This window comes from Heterodontus francisci, chromosome 27 (genome assembly GCF_036365525.1).
Source record: "Heterodontus francisci isolate sHetFra1 chromosome 27, sHetFra1.hap1, whole genome shotgun sequence".
In the NCBI taxonomy this organism is placed as follows: Eukaryota; Metazoa; Chordata; class Chondrichthyes; order Heterodontiformes; family Heterodontidae; genus Heterodontus; species Heterodontus francisci.
Window position 1 is genome coordinate 12,923,327 of NC_090397.1, and position 20,480 is coordinate 12,943,806.

A 20,480-nucleotide genomic window follows, 5' to 3' on the forward strand; every position below is an offset into this window, starting at 1 on the left:
GAAAATTGGTGGTGTCGTAAATATTGAGGAGGAAAGCCTTAGATTACAGGACAATATAGATGGGCTGGTTAGATGGGCGGAGCAGTGGCAAATGGAATTTAATCCTGAGAAGTGTGAGGTGATGCATTTTGGGAGGACGAACAAGGCAAGGGAATATACAATGGATGATAGGACCCTTGGAAGTACAGAGGGTCAGAGGGACCTTGGTGTACTTGTCCATAGATCACTGAAGGCAGTAGCACAGGTCGATAAAGCGGTTAGGAAGGCACGTGGAATACTTGCCTTTATTAACCGAGGTATAGAATATAAGAGCAGGGAGGTTATGATGGAGCTGTATAAAACGCTAGTAAGGCCACAGCTGGAGTACTGTGTCCAGTTCTGGTCACCACACTATAGGAAGGATGTGATTGCACTGGAGAGGGTGCAGAGGAGATTCACCAGGATGTTGCCTGGGCTGGAGCAATTCAGCTATGAAGAGAGACTGGATAGCTTACCTTAGAGCAGAGAAGGCTGAGGGGGGACCTGATTGAGGTATACAAAATTATGAGAGGCATTGATAGGGTAGATAGAAAGAATCTTTTTCCCTTAGCAGAGGTGTCATTAACCAGGGGGCATAGATTTACGGTAAGAGGCAGGAGGTTTAGAGGGTATTTGAGGAAAACGTTTTCACCCAGAGGATGGTTGGAATCTGGAATACACTGCCTGAAGGGCCGGTAGAGGCAGGAACCCTTAAATTTAAGAAGTATTTAGATGAGCACTTGAAACGCCATAGCATACAAGGCTACAGGCCAAGTGCTGGAAAATGGAATTAGAATAGATAGGTGCTTGATGGCCGGCACAGACACAATGGGCCGAAGGGCCTGTTTCTGTGCTGTATAACTCTACGACTCGATGTCTGTGACTCTAATGACCAGTTTCCAGTAGCTGAGGGCCACAAACAAGGGGGTTCAGATACAAGATTAAATGTAAGAGACTTAGAACAGAGGGCACGAGAAATTTCTTCACACAGGGAGGTGTGAGGCTATGAAATTCACTTCCAGGGATAGTGGCTGAGGCAGGAACTGTGTCAACATTGAAGATTAGATTGGATAGGTGGATGAAGGAAAAGGGGGTTGAATGGATGTGGGATGGATGTGGGTTCAGGGAGAGTAAATGTGATAGAAGCATTTGCTCGGGTGGAGAGTAAACACCAACACGGACTGGTTGGGCTGAATTCCTATTTCCTTGTCGTAACTTCGAAGTTGATCTACAGGCAAGTCTCCAATCCAGCCTCTCTGCTGTTGGTGAATGTGGCCTCGGAAGGAGTTGCAGGCAAAACACCCAAGGATGGAGACTCTTCAGTGGAAAGGAAGTATCCTGAGTGACAATACTTACATGGAAACATTTCTCATTGTGCAAACGGTAAAACAACCATTCTTCAACAGCCATGTAAATAGAGTTGAGGTGCAGATCAATCATGATCTAATTGAATGGTGGAGCAAGCTCAAGGGCTGACTGGCCTTCTCCCGTTCCTATGTTCCTAAGCCTTCAGCAGACAAGGTCTGAGTATTAAAATCAGCTTCGCTTTTAATTGCCGTAAATATATTGGAGTATTATAATGATATGAGTGCCTGGGCTTAACATCCAAGTGAAAATAGATTCTTCTCTATTCACTTTTCCAACATTATCCTAAAGACTCACTCTAATCAGGTGTTACAATAACTGAAACAAGACACAGATTTAAGTCTGTATTGGAGACCACTGCTCCAAGCATTATTGGAAATTGCGTAGTGGGAAACTGAATGCATCTGTCTCTCTGTCTGCATATGCTCTGGCCAAAAGGACTATATCAAGGCAGGAAAAAGAGCAATTCTAGGATAAGAGGGAACTGCATAAAGATTACTTTTACAGATCTTAGACATGGAAATGGACAAGACAAAAATAACATTTCTAATGAGAAGACAATTTGTACTCTTAAGTTTAGCCAAGGAGTGAGTCTAAGAGTAAAATGCAAAGCTGCAGCTGGGCCTACCACAATGAAGGGGATAAGGACAATGTACTGTGGGGAAAACAGAATGCTGCATGACACCATGAACTGGCATCAAGGACAAGGTTCTGACCGCATTACCATCAACATCCAACTATAAAATAAAGCCCCATTCATCGTTATAGCAAAAACTATTAAACTATTGTTCTAGTAAGCTAGTTATTAATGTGGACAGGAAAAGCTCATGTTCATTATTACAAATAAAAGTTGATCTGGATAGGAATTTTATCTTATTGTAGTTCATTAATCTCTGTTATATGAGTATCAATGATAATTTATTTACCACTGGTTCTATAAATCACAACTGTGAAATTCAAAACCTACATCACACACTTATAAAATAATAAAGGCCATGCACCTTTACTATTATCAGTCATATTACTCATCAGAGAGACATCTACCTTGACAGTATCTTCACAAGGTTTTCTTCGTGCTCTAGCACTAAGACGCTTGGCCTACCAGTTTCAGATTGTGGGGAGATATTAACCCAAGAGGCTCTCAACAATGAGTTGAGGGTTTGGGAAGGTCACCATAATATTTTTCTATCTTATTGCAGTCTGGAAACACAAAGCGCTCTTGTTGAAAGGCCACATTCAGCCTCTCTACTCATAGGCAATAGTCCAAAATGGGCTTTGCCATTTCAACAATTCATAGTACTGAATTGTATCATTTTACATAGAATTTGCTGCACAGAAACAGGCCATTTGGTCCAACAGTGTTTATGCTCCACATGAGCCTCCTCCCAGCCCTCCTTATCTAATACCATCAGCATATCCTTCTATTTGTTTCTCCTTCATGTGTTTATCAAGCTTCCCCTTAAGTGCATCTATGTTATTTGCCTCAGCTACTCCATATGGTAGCAAGTTCCACATTCCCACCACTCTAAATTCCTACTGGATTTATTACTATCTAGGTTTTGACTCTCTCCACAAATGGAAACATCTTCTCTACGTCTACTTTATCAAACCCTTTCATAATAGTGAAGATATCTATCAGGCCATCCCTTAACCTTCAGTTTTCTAGAGAAAAGATCCACAGCTTTTCCTGATAGGTATAACCTCTCAGTTCTGGTATCATCCTTGTAAATCTTTTTTCCGTTTTGAAAGCCATGTTGACTATTCATAATTATATTTCCTGTTTCTAGGGGCTGGATTTTTAAAGCCCACTAGGGGTGGGAGTGGGTGGGCGTGCGATTTGAAGATTGCGCTCTCATTGGTCAGCACTGGTTCCAACCACCTCCAGAACGCGAAGCCATTTTTAAAGGGATGTCGGGAGGGAGTGAACGACAAGCCCGCACACCTCCAATTGTAGAGCTGATTAACAAGCTGGTCAGCAGCAGTTTGGGATTTTCAATGGAAAAGCACGGGGAGAACGCCAAGTCTGGACCACAGCAGGGTTTAGAAGACGTGAACAATGCGGAAGGTAATGAGGGCTATGGGAAGGGCTGATTAACATAACACAGAGACCCAACATAAAGCTCAGCTGCTCCAAAAGTGCCACAGTGTAGCCATTGCTGGAGTTGCAATACTTGCTTTTCTCAGTGGTGAATGGTGGGAATCTGGAGAGGGACGTGAGGCTGCGGGCGTTACAGGGGCAGCTGGGATCAACAGGGGAAGGCCTGGTGAACATACAAAGCTTAGCTGAGGGAGTTCAGATGGGAACAGGCTACTCTGACATTGCACAGAGCAGCCAGGATGAGCTGCAGCAGATGCAACTTCCTGGACAGCAGGAGGCTAGAGGAGCACAGGGGGGTGTAAGGGGAAGAAGGTGCTACCCAAGACATCAGGTCTACCGCCCTAGAGTCAGCTACCTGCTAATGACAGAGTGCCAGTGCCATAGGAGGTTGTGTCTATCCAGGCAAATGGTCTCTTGCAGCTGAAGACCTCTAAACTCACCTTCCAGCATAGAGAACTATCATACCACTATGACCCATAACTGCGTGATCCCATTGTTAGCCATGAGTATGCAGAATGAGTGTTCCTCTGCCAACATTGTCCATCATTGGAAGGAATGGGCACATAACATTCCCAAGGCCCCAAGATCCCCCCCACCCCCGCCCCCACCCACCCCCACCTCAAGGCCTGCTCGGCTCTGCAAATGAGACCCGACCCGAGCCCGACAGAACCCCATCCGAGCCCGAGCCCAAGCCGGCCCAAGTCCTATTTTTTCCCGCGCCTGACCCGACCATCAGTTAACTTACTTTCCATTTTTCACTTTGTTCCTTACCTGCACAAGCTTAAAATAACTGTAACAAAGCCACCTTTAAAGACCAAAAAGTAAATTAACATTAGAGTCACTTACCTGAGGTTGTGAGAGAGCATGTCCGATCTGGCCCGACCCGACCAGACCCAAGACCGACTGCCGGACCCAGAAGGGCAATCCGACCCGACCAAAGCCCGAATGCCGGCCATGAAACTGGGACCTGACCTGACCCGAACCCAACACGTCGTCGGGTCCTGTCGGGTTCGGGTTGGGTAGCAGACCTCTACCTCCACCTCCAATGCTACAACCCCCTTTTGAGATGAGGCATCAACAACACACCTGTCAGAGTGATGGCATAAAGCAGTTATATTGTGATGCAAACCAAGTAACAGACAGATGTAGACAACAGCACCCAGGTGACCCATTATGTGAAATCAATGCTGTGACACCTTCCTCTGCCTAACACTTCTACGGGGTGCTCCCCTGTGGCTGAGGATGAGGTGGAGGCAGCCTGCTGCCTAGTTTCTGCCTCCAGCTGAGATGCGTGTGGCTTCCGTCCTCATCTTGGAGGTGCCCGTGAGGGGTCCTCCACATGCTGCCGTGCTTGCAGATTTGCAGGGGCTGCCACTGTTACAGGGCCTTGGCACACAGATGGTTCCAGAGTAGGAAGGGGCAAGGGGCCGAAGGTTGACACCAATGCCCCCTGAGGGATACGAACATACGTACGAACATACAAATTAGGAGCAGGAGTAGGCCATTCGACCCCTTGAACCTGTTTCGCCATTCAATAAGTTAACGGCTGAACTGATTACTCCACATTTCCACCTACCCCAGATAACCTACCACCCCCTTGCTTATCAAGAATCTATCTACCTCTGCCTTAAAAATATTCGAAGACTCTGCTTCTACTGCCTTTTGAGGAAGAGAATTCCAAAGACTCACGATCCTCTGAGAAAATATTTCTCCTCATCTCTGTCTTAAATGGGCGACCCCTTATTTTTAAACAGTGACCCCTAGTTCTAGATTGTCCCACAAAGGGAAACATCCTTTCCGCATCCACCCTGTCAAGACCCCTCAGGATCATATGTTTTTTTATATAGGGTCTACTGAGAAGGAGGAACTGTGTGAAATCAGTATTAGTAGGGAAATAGTGTTAGGGAAATTGATGGGGTTGAAGGCCAATAAATCCCCAGGGCCTGATAATCTATTTATATCCCAGAGTACGTAAGGAAGTGGCCCGAGAAATAGTAGATGCATTGCCGGTCATTTTTCAAAATTCAAGACTCTGGAACAGTTCCAACAGATTGGAGGGTAACTAATGTAACCCCACTATTTCAAAAAGGAGGTAGAGAGAAAACAGGGAATTATAGATTGGTTAGCCTGACATCAGTGGTGGGGAAAATGCTGATGCCATTATAAAAGATGCAATAGCAGAGCACTTGGAAAAAACAGTGACAGGATTGGACAAAGTCAACATGGATTTATGAAAGGGAAATCATGCTTGATAAATCTACTGGAATTTTTTGAGGATGTAACGAGTAGAATAGATAATGGAGAACCAGTGGATGTGGTGTATTTGGACTTTCAGAAGGCTTTCGATAAGGTCCCACATAAGAGATTAGTGTGTAAAATTGAAGCACATGGGATTGGGGGTAAGGTACTGACATGGATAGAGAACTGGTTGGCAGACAGGAAACAAAGAGTAGGAATAAACGGGTCTTTTTCCGAGTGGCAGGCAGTGACTAGTGGGCTAACGCAAGGATCATTGCTAGGACCCCAGTAATTTCCAATATATATTCATGATATAGATGAAGGAATTAAATGTAATATATCCAAGTTTGCAGACGACATAAAGCTGGGCAGGAGTGTGAGCTGTGAGGAGGATGCAGAGGAGCTCTAGTGTGATTTGGACAGGTTGAGTGAGTGGGCAAATACATGGCAGATGCAGTATAATATGGATAAATGTGAGATTATCCACTTTGGTGGCAAAAACAGAAAGGTATATTATCTGAACGGCACTAGATTGGGACAGGGGGAGGTGCAGCGAGACCTGGGTGTTCTTGTGCACCAGTTGCTGAAAGTAAGCATGCAGGTGCAGCAGGCAGTTAAGAAGGCAAATGGTATGCTGGCCTTCATAGTGAGAGGATCCAAGTACAGGAGCAGGGATGTCTTGCTGCAATTATACAAGGCCTTGGTGAGACCACATCTGGAGTATTGTGTAGTTTTGGTCTCCTTATCTGAGGAAGGATGTTCTTGCTATGGAGGGAGTGCAGCGAAGGTTCACCAGACTGATTCCTGGGATGGCAGAACCGACGTATGAAGAGAGATTGTGTCGATTAGGCTTGCATTCACTAGAGTTTAGAAGAATGAGAGGGGATCTCATAGAAAACTACAAAACTCTAACAGGACTGGACAGACTAGATGCAGGAAGGAAGTTCCCGATGGCAGGGGAGTCCAGGACCAGGGGTCACAGTCCAAGGATAAGGGGTAAGCCATCTAGGACTGAGATGAGGAGGGATTTCTTCACCCAGAGAATGGTGAACCTGTGGAATTCTCTACCACAGAAAGCAGTTGAGGTCATTAAATATATTCAAGAAAGAGTTCGATATAGTTCTTAGGGCTAATGAGATCAAGGGATATGGGGAGAAAGTGGGAACAGGGTACTGAGTTTGAATGATCAGCCATGATCGTATTGAATGGCGGTGCAGGCTTGAAGGGCCGAATGGCCTACTCCTGCTCCTATTTTTCTATGTTTCAATCAAGTTACCTCTTACTCTTGTAAATTCCAATGGATACATGTCTAGACTGTCCAATCTTTCCTCAGAAGACAGACCACCCATTCCAGGTATTAGTCCAGTAAACCTTCTCTGTACTGCCTCCAATGCATTAATATCCTTCCTTAAATAAGGAGACCAGTACTGTACACAGTACTCCCCTATCTATGTGGGTGTGTCTGCACTGGCAAAAGGTGCCAAGGTATGATGTGACAGTACAGGTTCTGTGGACTACCCCCCCCCAACCTCCACCCTCCGAGGATGGCAGCATCGATTCAGCAGGTCTGCTTTTCTCTCTTGGTCTCGCTGGATGATTTCTCCTTCATGAGGCCAGGAAGAACAGCGCTCACCTCTTTGACACTACATCAACGGGTGCCTCTAGAGAGGCATCAGAGAAACGTGATACCGCCCAGGGATGCATGCCCATGCCCACACAGGCCCTTTGATCTCCCTGCTGCTGCACACTACTGAAGGCAACAGCAAGCCCAGTCATGGCTGCCACTTGCCTTTTAAAATTGCCCTCAGTGTCTTGTTCCCGCCTCCAGGACACTTCCAGTGCCTCTAATTGGGTGCCAAACTCCCACTCAGGCCAATTAACAACTCTCAATTTCAAAACAGCATCACGTCACTGATGCTGATGTGGCGTGGTGTTGGGACCCAGAAATGTTCCGGGCGTGACGTTCCCAACCCTGTAACGAAAATTTCGGCCAACATGTCTTTTATTACATATTTGAGTAAAGATTCCATTATCTAAACTACCTAGACATGAGTGTAAGGAGCAGAAATATAAAACTTGCAGATGATACAAAATTTGTCAATGTAGTAGATAGAAATGAGGATAGTTATAGGTTTCAGGATAACATTGGCAGGATGGTGAAATGGAAAGAAGTATGAAAGATGGAGTTCAATACAGAAAACTGTTAAGTGATATACTTTGGGAGGATTAATATAGAAAGATGATATTTTATTAATGGCACAATATTATAAAGTGTAGACGAGCAGACAGACCTTGGTGTCCATATAAGCAAGTCCTTAAATGTGGCAGGGCAAGTTGACAAGGTAGTTAAAAAGCATATGGGTTACAACAACAATGACAACAACAACCACAACTTTTATTTATGTGGTGCCTTTAATGTAATAAAACATCCCAAGGTGCTTAACAGCAGCATTATAAAATGAAGTAAAGAGGTAGATTTTAAGGAGTGTTTTAAGGCCGAAAGGTGTAAGGAGGGTATTCCAGAGCTTGGGACCAAGGCAACTGAAGGTACGACCACCAATGGTGGAGTGATTAAAATCAGGGATGTACAAAAGGCAGAATTAGAGGAGTGCAGATAACTCAGAGGGTGGTAGGGCTGCAGGAGATTACAGAGATAGGGAGGGGTGAGAGCATGGAGGGATTTGAAAACAAGGATGATAATTTTAAAGTCAAGACGTTCCTTGACTAGGAGTCAATATAGGCTAACGAGCACAGGGGTGATAGGTGAACGGGACTTGGTGCGAGTTAAGACACGGGCAGCAGAGTTTTGAATAACTTCAGGTTCACAGAGAGTAGAATGTGGGAGACTAGACAGGAGTACATTGGAATAGCAAGTCTAGAGGTAATGTAGGCATGAATGAGGGTTTCAGCAACAGATCAGCTGAGACAGGGGAGATGTCGGGTGATGTTATGGAAATAGGCTGTCTTAGTGATGGGACAAATATATGGTTGGAAGGTCATCTTGGGGTCAACTAAGACACCAAGGGTGCAAACAGACTGGATTAGCCTCAGACTGTTGCCAGGGAGAGGGATGGAGTCAGTAGCTAGGGAACAGAGTTTGGAGCAGGGACCGAAAAAAACAATTTCAGTCTTCCCAATATTTAACTGGAGGAAATTCCTGCTCATCCAGTACTGGATGTTGGATATGCAGTCTGATCATTTAGCAACAGTGGAGGAGTCTAGAGAAGCACTGGTGAGGTAGAGCTGAGTGTCATCAGCGTACATGTGAAAACTAACGCTGTGCTTTCAGATGATGTCGCTGAAGAGCAGCATTTAGACAAGAAACAGGATGGGGCCAAGGATAGTGCGGGAGAAGGAAGAGAAGCCATTGCAAATGATACTTTGGCTATGATTAGACAGATGAGAATGGAAGGAGGTGAGAGCAGTCCCACCCAGCTGGATGACAGTGGAGAGACATTGGAGGAAGATGGTGTGGTCAACTGTGTCAAAGGCTGCAGACAGGTCGAGAAGGACGCGGAGGGAAAATTATAAATCACTAGTTTTGCCTCAGCCGGAATTTGTGGATAACTCTCAGCACCACACTGCAGGAAAGATGTAAAGGCCTTGGAAAGAGTACAGGGAAGGTTTGCCAGGATGTGACCAGGGATGAGGGACTTCAGTTCTGAGGAGAGGCCGGAAAAGCTAGGACTGTTCTCCTTGGAACAGAGAAGGCTAAGAGGTGGTCTAAAGAGGTTTTCAATGATGAGAGGTTTGGATAGAGTAGGTACAGAAAATCTATTTCCTCTCGTGAGTGGGCCAATAGCTCGAGGTCATAGACTCAAAATCATTGGCAAAAGATCTAGAGGGAAGATGATTTTTCTCACTCAGAGTTGTTGGGATCTGGAATGCTCCACCTGAAAACGTGTGGAAGTTGATTCCATAAATAATTTTAAGAGGAAACTGGACAAAAAGCGGGATGTGGGACTAAGCATGACTATTCTTCTGAAGAGCCCGCACAGGGGTGATGGGGTGAATGTCCGCCTCCTGAGCTGTAAGTCTCTATGATTCTATGATCATTCCTACCACCAACATTAAGCTAACTGCTCTACAATTCTCTAAAGTATTCTATTTTCAATACTGAAGGAACCTCCATGTCACTCAATCTGATTGAGCTATCCTATACAGACGTATTTAAATAGATTACCTATAAATTTTTTCCTCACCAGTGGGTTGTTTCAGTCTACCTGGTTCAACTGATATATTCTGATACATTTACTAAAAAACAGTCACAGATTAAAATTTCCCACCCACGTACATTAAACCTAACAGCAGAAAAGAACTGCCCACAGTGTGTATGTAATTTCTATCTTTCCCTTTCTAGACATTCTTGCAGTCTTTGAGATCTCAGATACCTAGTTTAATGCCACAAATTGGGACCAAACTGTCCCTTTTGCAATTAAGGATTACATAGAAATTACATAGAAAAACTGGCCACTTGGCCCAACTGATGTTTGCTCCACACAAGCCACCTTCTACCATATTTTATCTCACCCATTCAGCATATCCTTCTATTCCTTTCCCTCTCATTTAATTATCTAGCTTCCCCTTAACTGTACCTACACTATTCGCCTCAAGCACACCCTACAGTAACAAATTCCACATTCTCACCACTCTCTGGGTAACAGGTATAGCAAATTGGGTCAATTTAGGAAAAATCAGATCCAGCATTTTGATCGATTCCATCCATTACAATCTGTTTGAATTTGCATTAGCTGAAAATAAGACCATTACTGCCAAGATTCCTCCCGCAAAATGTTTTGCCTCCCATTGTTTTTTACTGTTCCTCTCCAACTTTTTTGTCAGTCCTATGAAAAACATGGAAAACTGGAGACATCGGGGGGAGATTTATGTAGGTGATGGGGTCTCGGCCACCAGCTGAAGAGCCAGCGAGAGCCCTGGGTCACCTCCTCAGGGGAAGGCCCGCTGTATAATGTGCTAATTAGGCTCTTAAGTGGACAGCGGCGGGCCTTATCCGGGATTAAGGACTCCGGCAATGGAAGTCCCCGCGTTCTGAGAACTGTCGCCCAATCAGAGACTGGCAGCTCTTTTACCGAACAGTGCCACTGTGGAGGCCCAGGAGCGTCGAGGGACACAGGCCATGGGTGAGTCATAGCGGGAGGGGTTTCATGAAGCGGAAGTTGTGGGGGAGGGAGATGTAGGGAAGGTTGGCAGCAAGGATAGGGGTGTGGCTCTCAGCAGGGCCCCGCCACCCCCCCTCACCACTTCCCGATCCTGGGTCCCTCGATAAGGCACCAAGTGCCTTTGAACGAAGGACCTCCCCCCTGCACCCCAGAGCCGGCAAGCAATCCACACGGGGTTTGCTTGCCGTGCTCCCCGTGTAGTGACAGGCCTGCCTATCATTGGGCTAATACCAGTGGAGGCGGGATGAGGCCCTTAATTGGGTAATAATTGCCCAATTAAGGGCCTCAATTGGTGGTGGGGCGGGAAAGCCATCCACGGGCCTTCTTGCCACTGATTTAATAAGGATGGAGGCAGGAAGGTGTCAGGGTCCCCACCCGCCATCATCCTGCCGCATTAAATACTCTCCCCACCTCCAAATTCCCCACGGGGGAGAGCATAAAATCCCCCTCTCAACCCTCCCAGGAGTGGAGTTTGTCTTGGGTGATAACGCGAAGTGGATGATATTGAATCAGCCACTTGTTTTAGACCCTGTTCAAATTTCTTCTCCATTGAAAAAGTAAATCGGGCAGGTAGCCAATTCGTTATTGCCTGTTTTGCATCATTGCCCAAGACCACTTTTACTCTCAATCCTCATTTACGCCTGTACACATGGCTGAATGTGTTGTGGAGTGTGTCAATTTGGGTTTTCTGAAAAATTATTCCTTCCCAATTTTACTCAATTTTAAAATGACTAGAAGAGGCCAATTTACGATGGAGTCAAAACTAGAGGAACAACAGAACATGACGTTGTGGTCTGGTGGCCAGGAAGAAGGCTGGAAGCTGGGCTACCCTCATGTTTCTGGAAGCACAATATCGTACAAACATATAGTTGCCTACCTCCAGGATAGTCCTAGATTCTCCAGGAATTAAAGATTAATCTCCTGGACATTGCTGCAAACAACACCCAGGGGAAAAAAAGCACAATGGCGTTAATTAGAACAATTCTTAATTTTCTTTGAACATTTTCATCTATTAAATATAAAAATATTCAAGATTGGAAACAAAAGCTGTTTAACAGGCAGTCAAGGATGATCCAATCATTCAGCCTTGAAATTGGTGGAGAAAGGTGGTAAACCACGAGGATGGATGTTTTGGCGATTGATGGAAAAAGTGTGACCAGTGAGGCAGCTGAAGGTAGCAGGTCATGTGGTGAAACCTCCAGGAATATGTCCAAGCAGAGTTGGCAACACTGTATGACAGGAGGTAATGTTTCTCAGGGAACACTGGCTGCAGATCAGAATATTAATGAAGCATGACTAATCCAGCTAGCTGGTGTCAAACCATTCCTGCTCAGAGGCACCTCATGTACTACATTGAAAGAAACTGATCTGTATTGCACTTTATGAAATGTCCAATTTGAATTGTTTTGCAATATGTTTTTACAAATTTAATGAATAAAGTATATTTTTGGAAAGAAAACAATTTCTGCCCAGAGTCTCAGCACCAACGCATGCTGCCCTCGAGGTGGTTGCAGTGGGAAGAGACCATTGCCCACCTCCTTCTGGAATGTGCCTTTGCAAAGCAGGTCTGGAAAGAGATGCAGTGATTTTTGTCAAGGTTTATCCCAAGCAGTTCTGTAACGCAGGACTCTGTACTCTATGGGCTGTTCCAGGGACACACACCGAGATAAACATCAACAGCCACTGGATGACTATTAACTCGGTCTGCCTGAAACATGCTGGTATTCCAGTTCAAAGAGCTGTTGACAACCGAGTGTTACAGACTGGCACATTCTAAGGTCCAGGACTACATGCTGAGGGATGCAATAAGCTTGGGGCAGCTGCTGCAGAGGCTTAATGAGGAAAGGCCACTGTTCAAGACCACCATAGTATACCGAGGGACTGGAAACCGTGTAAAACCCCTCAGGCTGTATGCACCAGGAAATGTTTTGACATGAAATGTAAATGTACATTGTAAATATAACCTGTAATGGCAAGTGTAGTGAGGCACCTCATGTACTGTATTGGAAGAAATTTATCTGTATTACACTTTATGTAATGTCAAATTTGAACTGTTACATAATGTACTGTTACAAATTTTATGAATAAAGTATATTTTTGGAGGGAAACAAATCAGCAGGTTTGTACCTTAAAGCTTTCAAACTGCAAAGGAGATCCCTGAAGTCATCAGATTTCTGATTTTGCTTGTACATCCTTTCTGTTGCAATACAATGGAATAGTCCCCCACCCGTCCTCAGCCCCCACTTTAATGATTGTACTGTTTCCCTTTGGGTAGTTGACGCTGCCTTTTTAAAGTTAGGACAGGAGGTCCCAAGGACTGTGTCAATATTTGCAGATGATCCACACAGAAAAGTTGGAAAGCCACTACCTTACGAGGAAATGACTTGAAACTGCCCAGTTTATTTCCTCTAGGACGTTTATAGCGTACATGCAGAATCCGACTTCCTCCCCCCTGCCTGGGTTGAATTCAAACCAAGGTCCCAAGGGTGAAAGAACAATAGAATAGATAATGCCCAATGTATTTTATTACAAATGAAAAATAACCCTGGTGAGAAGAAAATTTTTCAGCGTGGGTTCTTCTAACCTCCAGCCTGACTCTTACATGGTCCTTCTCATCTGTAAACTTTCCTCACTTAGCAATTAAACTCTGAATGACCTCACTTAACACCAATTTGATTGTTATGCTTAAACGCAACATCTTAGCAGCAGAATCAACATTGTAAGCAATTCATCATCTGACTTACTGTGATCAATCTAAGGTCAGAGTCACTGGAAGGCATTCATTTACATTAGCTGATAACCCATGACATTGCTCACTTCACATCGGTTAATCTACTGTTTATAAGAACAAGAGTATTCTACGATGTAACACACAATGTATTCTGTCGCTATGGGACAGCTGTGCATAACTTAGCATGTCCTTTCAAGGCCACAGTTTAATTGGATATTATGAGGTCAATTACTGGCCAATTACTCCTAGCATAATCTGAGACCATGACCCTATGCATCAGAAACAATGTAAAATCATTCAGTCCCTTAATCATTTAAGATTTCTTGGCATCTGTGACAAAATATACACAAGAAATAGGAGCAGGAGTAGACCATATAGCCCGTCGAGCCTGCTCCACCATTCAATACAATCATGGCTGATCTTAGGCTTCAATTTCACTTTCCCACCCACTTGCCATACCCTTTGAGTCCCTGAGACTAAAAATCTGTCTATCCCACCCTTCAATGCATTCAAATTGGAGCATCCACGACCCTCTGGGGTAGAGAATCCCAAAGATTCACAACCCTTTGAGTGAAGTAATTTCTCCTCATCTCAGTCCTGAATGATTGACCCCTTATCCTGAAACTGTGCCCGTGTGTTTTAGATTCCCCGACCAGCAGAAACAATTCTCAGCATCTACCCTATCCAGCCCCTTCAGAATCTTGATGAAAAGTCACAGACCTGAAACGTTAACTCTGCTTCTCTCTTCACAGATGCTGCCAGACCTGCTGAGTATTTCCAGCGTTTTCTGTTTTTATTGTAGCAATACTTCCTTATTGTACTCCAATCCCCTTGCAATAAAGGTCAATATGCCATTTGCCTTCCTTATTGCATGATGTACTTGCATGCTAAATTTCTGCGTTCCTTGTACGAGCACACCCACGTCTCTTTGAGCAGCAACATTTACAAGTTTCACACCTTTTAAAAAATATTCTGCTTTTCTATTCTTACGACCAACATGAACAACGTCACACTTCCCTACATTATACTCCATCTACCATCTTGTTGCCCCCTCACAATCTGTCTATATCTCTTTGCAGCCTCTCTGTGTCCTCCCCACAGGTTACCTTTCCACTGAGCTTTGTATTATCAGCAGACTTAGATGTATTACTTTCTGACTCTTCATCTGAGTCATTAATATAGATTGTAAACAGCTGAGGCCCCAGCACTGATTCTTGCGGCACTCCACTATTTACTGCCTGTCAATTTGAAAATGCCCCATTTATGCCCACTCTTTGCTTCCTGTCTGTTAACCAATACTCTATCTATGCTAATATATTATCCCCAAATTCCATGAGCCCTTATTTTGCCTCTCAACTTTTTGTGTGGCACCTCATTGAATGCCTTTTTGCCTTTTGGAAATCCGGGTATACAACATCTACTGATTCCCCTTTATCTACCTGACGAGTTACATCCTCAAAAAACTCTAATAAATTTGTCAAAAAGGATTTCCCTTTAGTAAAGCCATATTGACTTGTTCTATCCATGCTATGCTTTTCTAAGTCCATTGTTTAGACTTTCTTGATAATAGTTTTCAGCATTTTCCCAATAATTGATGTTGGGCTAACTGCCTGTAGTTAGTTCAGTTTTCCCTCTCCCACCTTTCTTGAAAAGCGGCGTAACATTTGCCAACTTACAATCTGATGGGACCATTCCGAATCTAAGGAAATTTGGAAAATCATTGCGCATCCACTATCTCTGCAGCTCTCTCTTTTAGAACCCTAGGGTGTAGGCCATCAGGTCCTGGAGATTTGTCAGATTTTAGTCCCTTAAGTTTCTCTAATATGTTTTCTCTGATGATATTAATTTCCTTAATTTTGTCACTTTTTTAGCCCCTAGGTTACCATCTAGTTCTGGTATGAAACTTATGTCTTCTACTGTGAAGACAGACACAAAATATTTGTTCAACTCCTCTGCCATTTCTTCATTCCCCATTATAATTTCTCCTGTCTCTGCTTCTAAAGGACCAATGTTTACTTTAGCTACTCTCTTCCTTTTTATATACTTATAAGAGCTCTTACAATCTGTTTTTATATTTCTAGCCAGTTTACTCTCATTCTATTTTTTCCCTTTTTACTAACTTTTTGATGCCCTTTGCTGGTTTCTAAAACACTCCCAATCCTCAGACTTGTTACTATTTTTTGAAAATTTGTAAGCCACGTTTAACTTGCTGAGTGAGCCACGGATGAGTCTTTCTTGCTAAGTTTTTGTTTTTCAATGGAATGTATTTTTGTTCAGCATTTTGAATTTTTAAAAAATGTTTCCCACTGTTCACTTACCGCCATACCTTTTAATCCATTTACTCAATTAACCTTAATCATGTTTTAAGGTATGAGGGTCTGAAAGATTTTATAATAAGCGTATTCTAACAACCATTGACTTAAATGGAGATGAAAGTCGAGAGAGGTGTATAACGGGCAGCTGATGCAATATAACCCAGTTTATACTATTGCTGAAAGTTAAAATTAATCCCAGTGAGTCAACAACAACTTATATTTATATAGCACCTTAACATAATGAAATATCCCAAGGTGCTTCATAGTAGCATTATAAAACAAAGTATAACACCGAGCCACAAAAGGAGATATTGGGTCAATTAACCAAAAGCTTGAACAAAGATAAAAGCAAAATACTGCGGATGCTGGAAATCTAAAATAAACACAAGAAATGCTGGAACCACTCAGCAGGTCTGGCAGCATCTGTGGAGAGAGAAGCAGAGTTAACGTTTCAGGTCAGTGACCCTTCTTCAGAACTGGCAAATATTAGAAATGTGAATGGTTTTAAGCAAGTAAAGTGGGGGTGGGGCAAGAGATAACAAAGGAGAAGGTGTAGATAGGACAAGGTCACAGAGAATAACCGACCAGAAGCTTGAAAAAAGAAGTAGGTTTTAAGGAGCACGTTAAAGGAGGAAAGCGAGATGGAGAGGCAGAGAGGTGTAGAGAGATATTTCAAAGCTTGGGGCCGAGGCAACTGAAGGTGCAGCCACCAATGGTGGAGCAATTAAAATCAAGGATGCACAAGAGGCCAGAATTTGAGCAACGCAGATATCTCAGAGGATTGTGGGGCTGGAGATTACAGAGATAGGGAGGGGTGAGGCCATGAAGGGATTTGAAAACAAGGAAAAGAATTCTAAAATCAAGACAGGGGTGATAGGGGAAAGGGTTTGGTGTGAGTTAAGACCTGGGCAGCAGAGTTTTGGATGACCTCAAGTTTACGGAGAGTAGAATGTGGGAGACCAGCCAGGAGTGCATTGGAATAGTCAAGTCTAGAGGTAACAAAGGCATGAATGAGGGTTTCAGCAACAGATGAGCTGTGACGGGCGAAATCTGGCAATGTTACAGGGGTGGAAATAGGTGGTCTTAGTGATGGCACGATTGTGAGGTTGGAAGCTTGAAATAATGTCATCAGTCTTCCCAATATTTAATTGGAGGAAATTTCTGCTAATCCAGTACTGGATGTCAGATAATCAGTCTGATCATTTAGCAACAGTGGAGGAGTTGAGAGAAGTGGTGGTGAGGTACAACTGAGTGTCGTCAGCGTACATGTGTAAACTAATGTTGTGCTTTCGGATGGTGTCACCGAGGGGCAGCATATAAACAAAAAAAAGGAGGGGGCCAAGGATAGATCCTTGGGTACTAGAGGTAACGATGTGGGAGCAGGAAGAGAAGCCATTGCAAGTGATTCTCTGGCTACGATTAGATAGCTAAGAATGGAACCAGGTGAGAACAGTCCCACCAAGATGGATGACAGTGGAGAGTCGCTGAAGAAGGATGATGTGGTCAACCGTGCCAAAGGCTACAGACAGGTCAGGAAGGAGGAGGAGTGACACAGTCCCATAGGATGTTATTTGTGACTTTGATAAGAGCTGTTTCAGTACTGTGGCAGGGCAGAAACCTGATTGGAGGAATTCAAACATGGAGTTTCAGGAAAGATGGGAATGGATTTGGGAGGCGACAACACGTTTATGGATTTTGGAGAGAAAAGGGAGATTGGAGATGAGACAGTAGGTTTGCAAGGACGGCGGGCTCAAGGATTGTTTTTTTGAGGAGGGGGTTAATAATGGCAAATTTAAAGAAGAGAGGGAGAACACCTGAAGAGAGAGAACCGTCTACAATATCGGCTGACATGGGGACCAGGAGTGGAAGTTGGATGATCAGCAGTTTAATGGGTCAATGTGTTCAAGAGAAGCAGGGTTCAGAAACTGGACCAAACCGTGCAGGTATAGTTCAGCCCCACCGCAAAGTTGTACATTTATAATGGAAACTGCCTATGTAAACTTGTCACATTGCAATTGCACCCTGCTGATGACGCTGGAGTGCCTCTACTAGCAGGAGGGTATACTTACAGCATGATACATTTCCATTAGCAGTTTCAATTAAGTTGGCAACAAGTATATGCAGTTGCAAGATTTTAAATTATTTCAGTGTTGGAATAATGGTTGCAAAATACACTTAAGCACCTTGTTGTGAAAATGTTAGCTTTATCCATTCGAAACACAATTCAGATTCCTCACTCCTACCATACAGCAATAATGCTCGCAAAACTCCCCCAACCCGCCCACTATGATGTCCAAAATTGAACTGAAGTTTAACACAACTGTTATTTATTATTCAATACCGTTTGTTTTCCAAGCTCCCCAGGGAAAAGGCTGCCAGAATTTATTTGGCTTTCTCTAAACTCCAATAGGTGTCTGGTTAATTACCCGAGACTGGCGAAAGTTGTATTACGGAATATTGTTTTTTTTTAAAGCGGGTGAGAATAACCAAAAGGTTTGCATAGTGTTTGAGTATAATGAGGGGAATGAAAATAAATAGCTTTCTATGTATATATTTTTAGAAATACCCCCACAGTGCTTTTGGTTAGCAGCATGACATCTCCAGAAGAGACTAGCGCCCTCGTTAAAGCTCATTTCCCTCTGACCTCTTATTTACATGTCTCGCTCTCAGTACAATGTTACACTTTGTTGCAGACTTTAATCACAATGCCACATTGTATCTTAGCGATTGTCACAAGACGCAATGTATCCGCCGCAGCTTACAGAAGGTTCTATTTGCTATGAGAAGCCCAGTGCCAGAACACTATAAGAATCAGTCACTTCTCCGAAAGGCAAACACTTTGCTCATACAATATTGACAATGCAAATCTAAACGGTTTTACCAATAATGTCTAGCATGCATTATTTAGCTCCGTTTTCCCTTGAGCGACCGTGGGTATGCAATAATGTGAGTCATGAAGCAGATTGCAAAAGGCAATGATTTTATATACTTTTATATTAAAAAAAACACAGCTTACAATGATGCCAACCCAGTACGGGGTGTCTCTGGCCAGCAAGGAGGAGCTGATACTTTTCATTATGAAGGCGACCACTGCAATGGCAATGCCCAGGACCAGTTGCAGTAACGCGATTATAACGGGGAAGCGACAGCCACAGCACTTATGAGAGTCTTCATCCCCTCCTGCTTTGGCATCTGCTTCCCTGCCCTTCTCCTTCGCCGCCGCTCCGCTTTTCTCTTTCACCGGCTCGGTTTTCTTGGTCTCCCCGGCTTTGTCCTGTTTTTTCTTCTTTTGATCGTCCGTTCCCATGGTTTCTGATTATTTTATTTGTTATGTGTGCTTTAAAAGAGAACAGAATTGGTGAAAATGATGTGTGAACTTAGGATGTTGTTTCAAATCGATTACAGTCCTTTGCCGAGTCTGGACAAATATGGAAATCATTTAGGGGCAGTTCTCAGCCCTTCGGATCCCACATATAGAGCAACAGGAGGGGGAAGGCGAGGGGGACTCAAACACCCCACAGAATGGGCACTCAGAGGGGTCTGCACAAACTCCAATCAGCTCAAACGCTTGTTATTTGCATTCGGTAAAAAGAGGCGGGAGAGAAAAAGACCAATTCTTCGGTAGTTTACAGTTCCACAATGGAATAGAGAATCTAACTGGAAAATACAACAAAAAAGTTTATGTTTAGCCTGTAGTTTTTTAAATTCATTCTCAATATGCGGACGCGACCGGCACTTATCACCCATTCCTAATTGCCCTTGAGCCATCTCTTGAACCACTACAGTCCATCTGGTGTGGGTACACCCACAGTGCTGATAGGAAGGGAGTTCCAGGATTTTGATCCAGCAACATCGAATCATAGAATGGTTACAGCACAGAAGGAGGCAATTTGGTGATCATGTCTGCCCCAGCTTTCTCACCTTGTCCTACTCTCCTGCCTATGTCCCCATAGCCCTGCAATGTTTTTCTCTTCAGATAATTAGCCAATCCCCTTTTGAAGGCCTCAATTGAATCTGCCTCCACATTACTCTTAGGCAGTGCATTCCAGATCCGAACCACTTGCTGTGTAAAAAGGTTTTTCCTCATGTCACTGTTGCTTCTTTTGCCAATCACCGTAAATTGGTGGCCTCAGGTTCTGGATCCTTCCACCAATGGGAACAGTTTCTCCCTATCTACCCTATCCTGACCCCTCACGATTTTGAACACCTCTATCAAATCTCCTCTTAATCTTCTCTTCGTCAAGGTGAACAGCCCCAGCTTCTCCAACCTAGCCGCCTAACTGAAGTCCCTCATCCCTGGAACCATTCCTGTGAATCTTGTCTGCACCGTCTCTAATGTCTTCACATCCTTCCTAAAGTGTGATGCCCAGAGCAGGGCACAATACTCCAGCTGAGACAGAACCAGAGTTTTATACAGGTTTTTCATAACTTCTTTGCTTTTCTACCCTATGCCCCTCTTTACAAAGCCCAGGATCACGTACGCTTTATTTACTGCTTTCTCAACCTGCCCTGCACCCTTCAATAGTCCCTCTGCT

At 43.9% G+C, this 20,480-nt stretch overlaps 1 protein-coding gene across 2 annotated transcripts in view; it reads right to left on the minus strand.

The window, feature by feature from the left end:
* Positions 1-19,392, minus strand: part of sspn (sarcospan (Kras oncogene-associated gene)) — a 107,896-nt gene extending 88,504 nt beyond the window's left edge. For both annotated transcript variants that reach the window (XM_068059697.1, XM_068059696.1), the window contains exon 1: positions 18,962-19,392. In XM_068059697.1, coding sequence (XP_067915798.1) covers positions 18,962-19,252 — 291 coding nt within the window. In that variant the 5' untranslated portion in view covers positions 19,253-19,392. The remainder of the gene's footprint in view (positions 1-18,961) is intronic.
* Between the last annotated feature and the right edge of the window lie 1,088 nt (positions 19,393-20,480).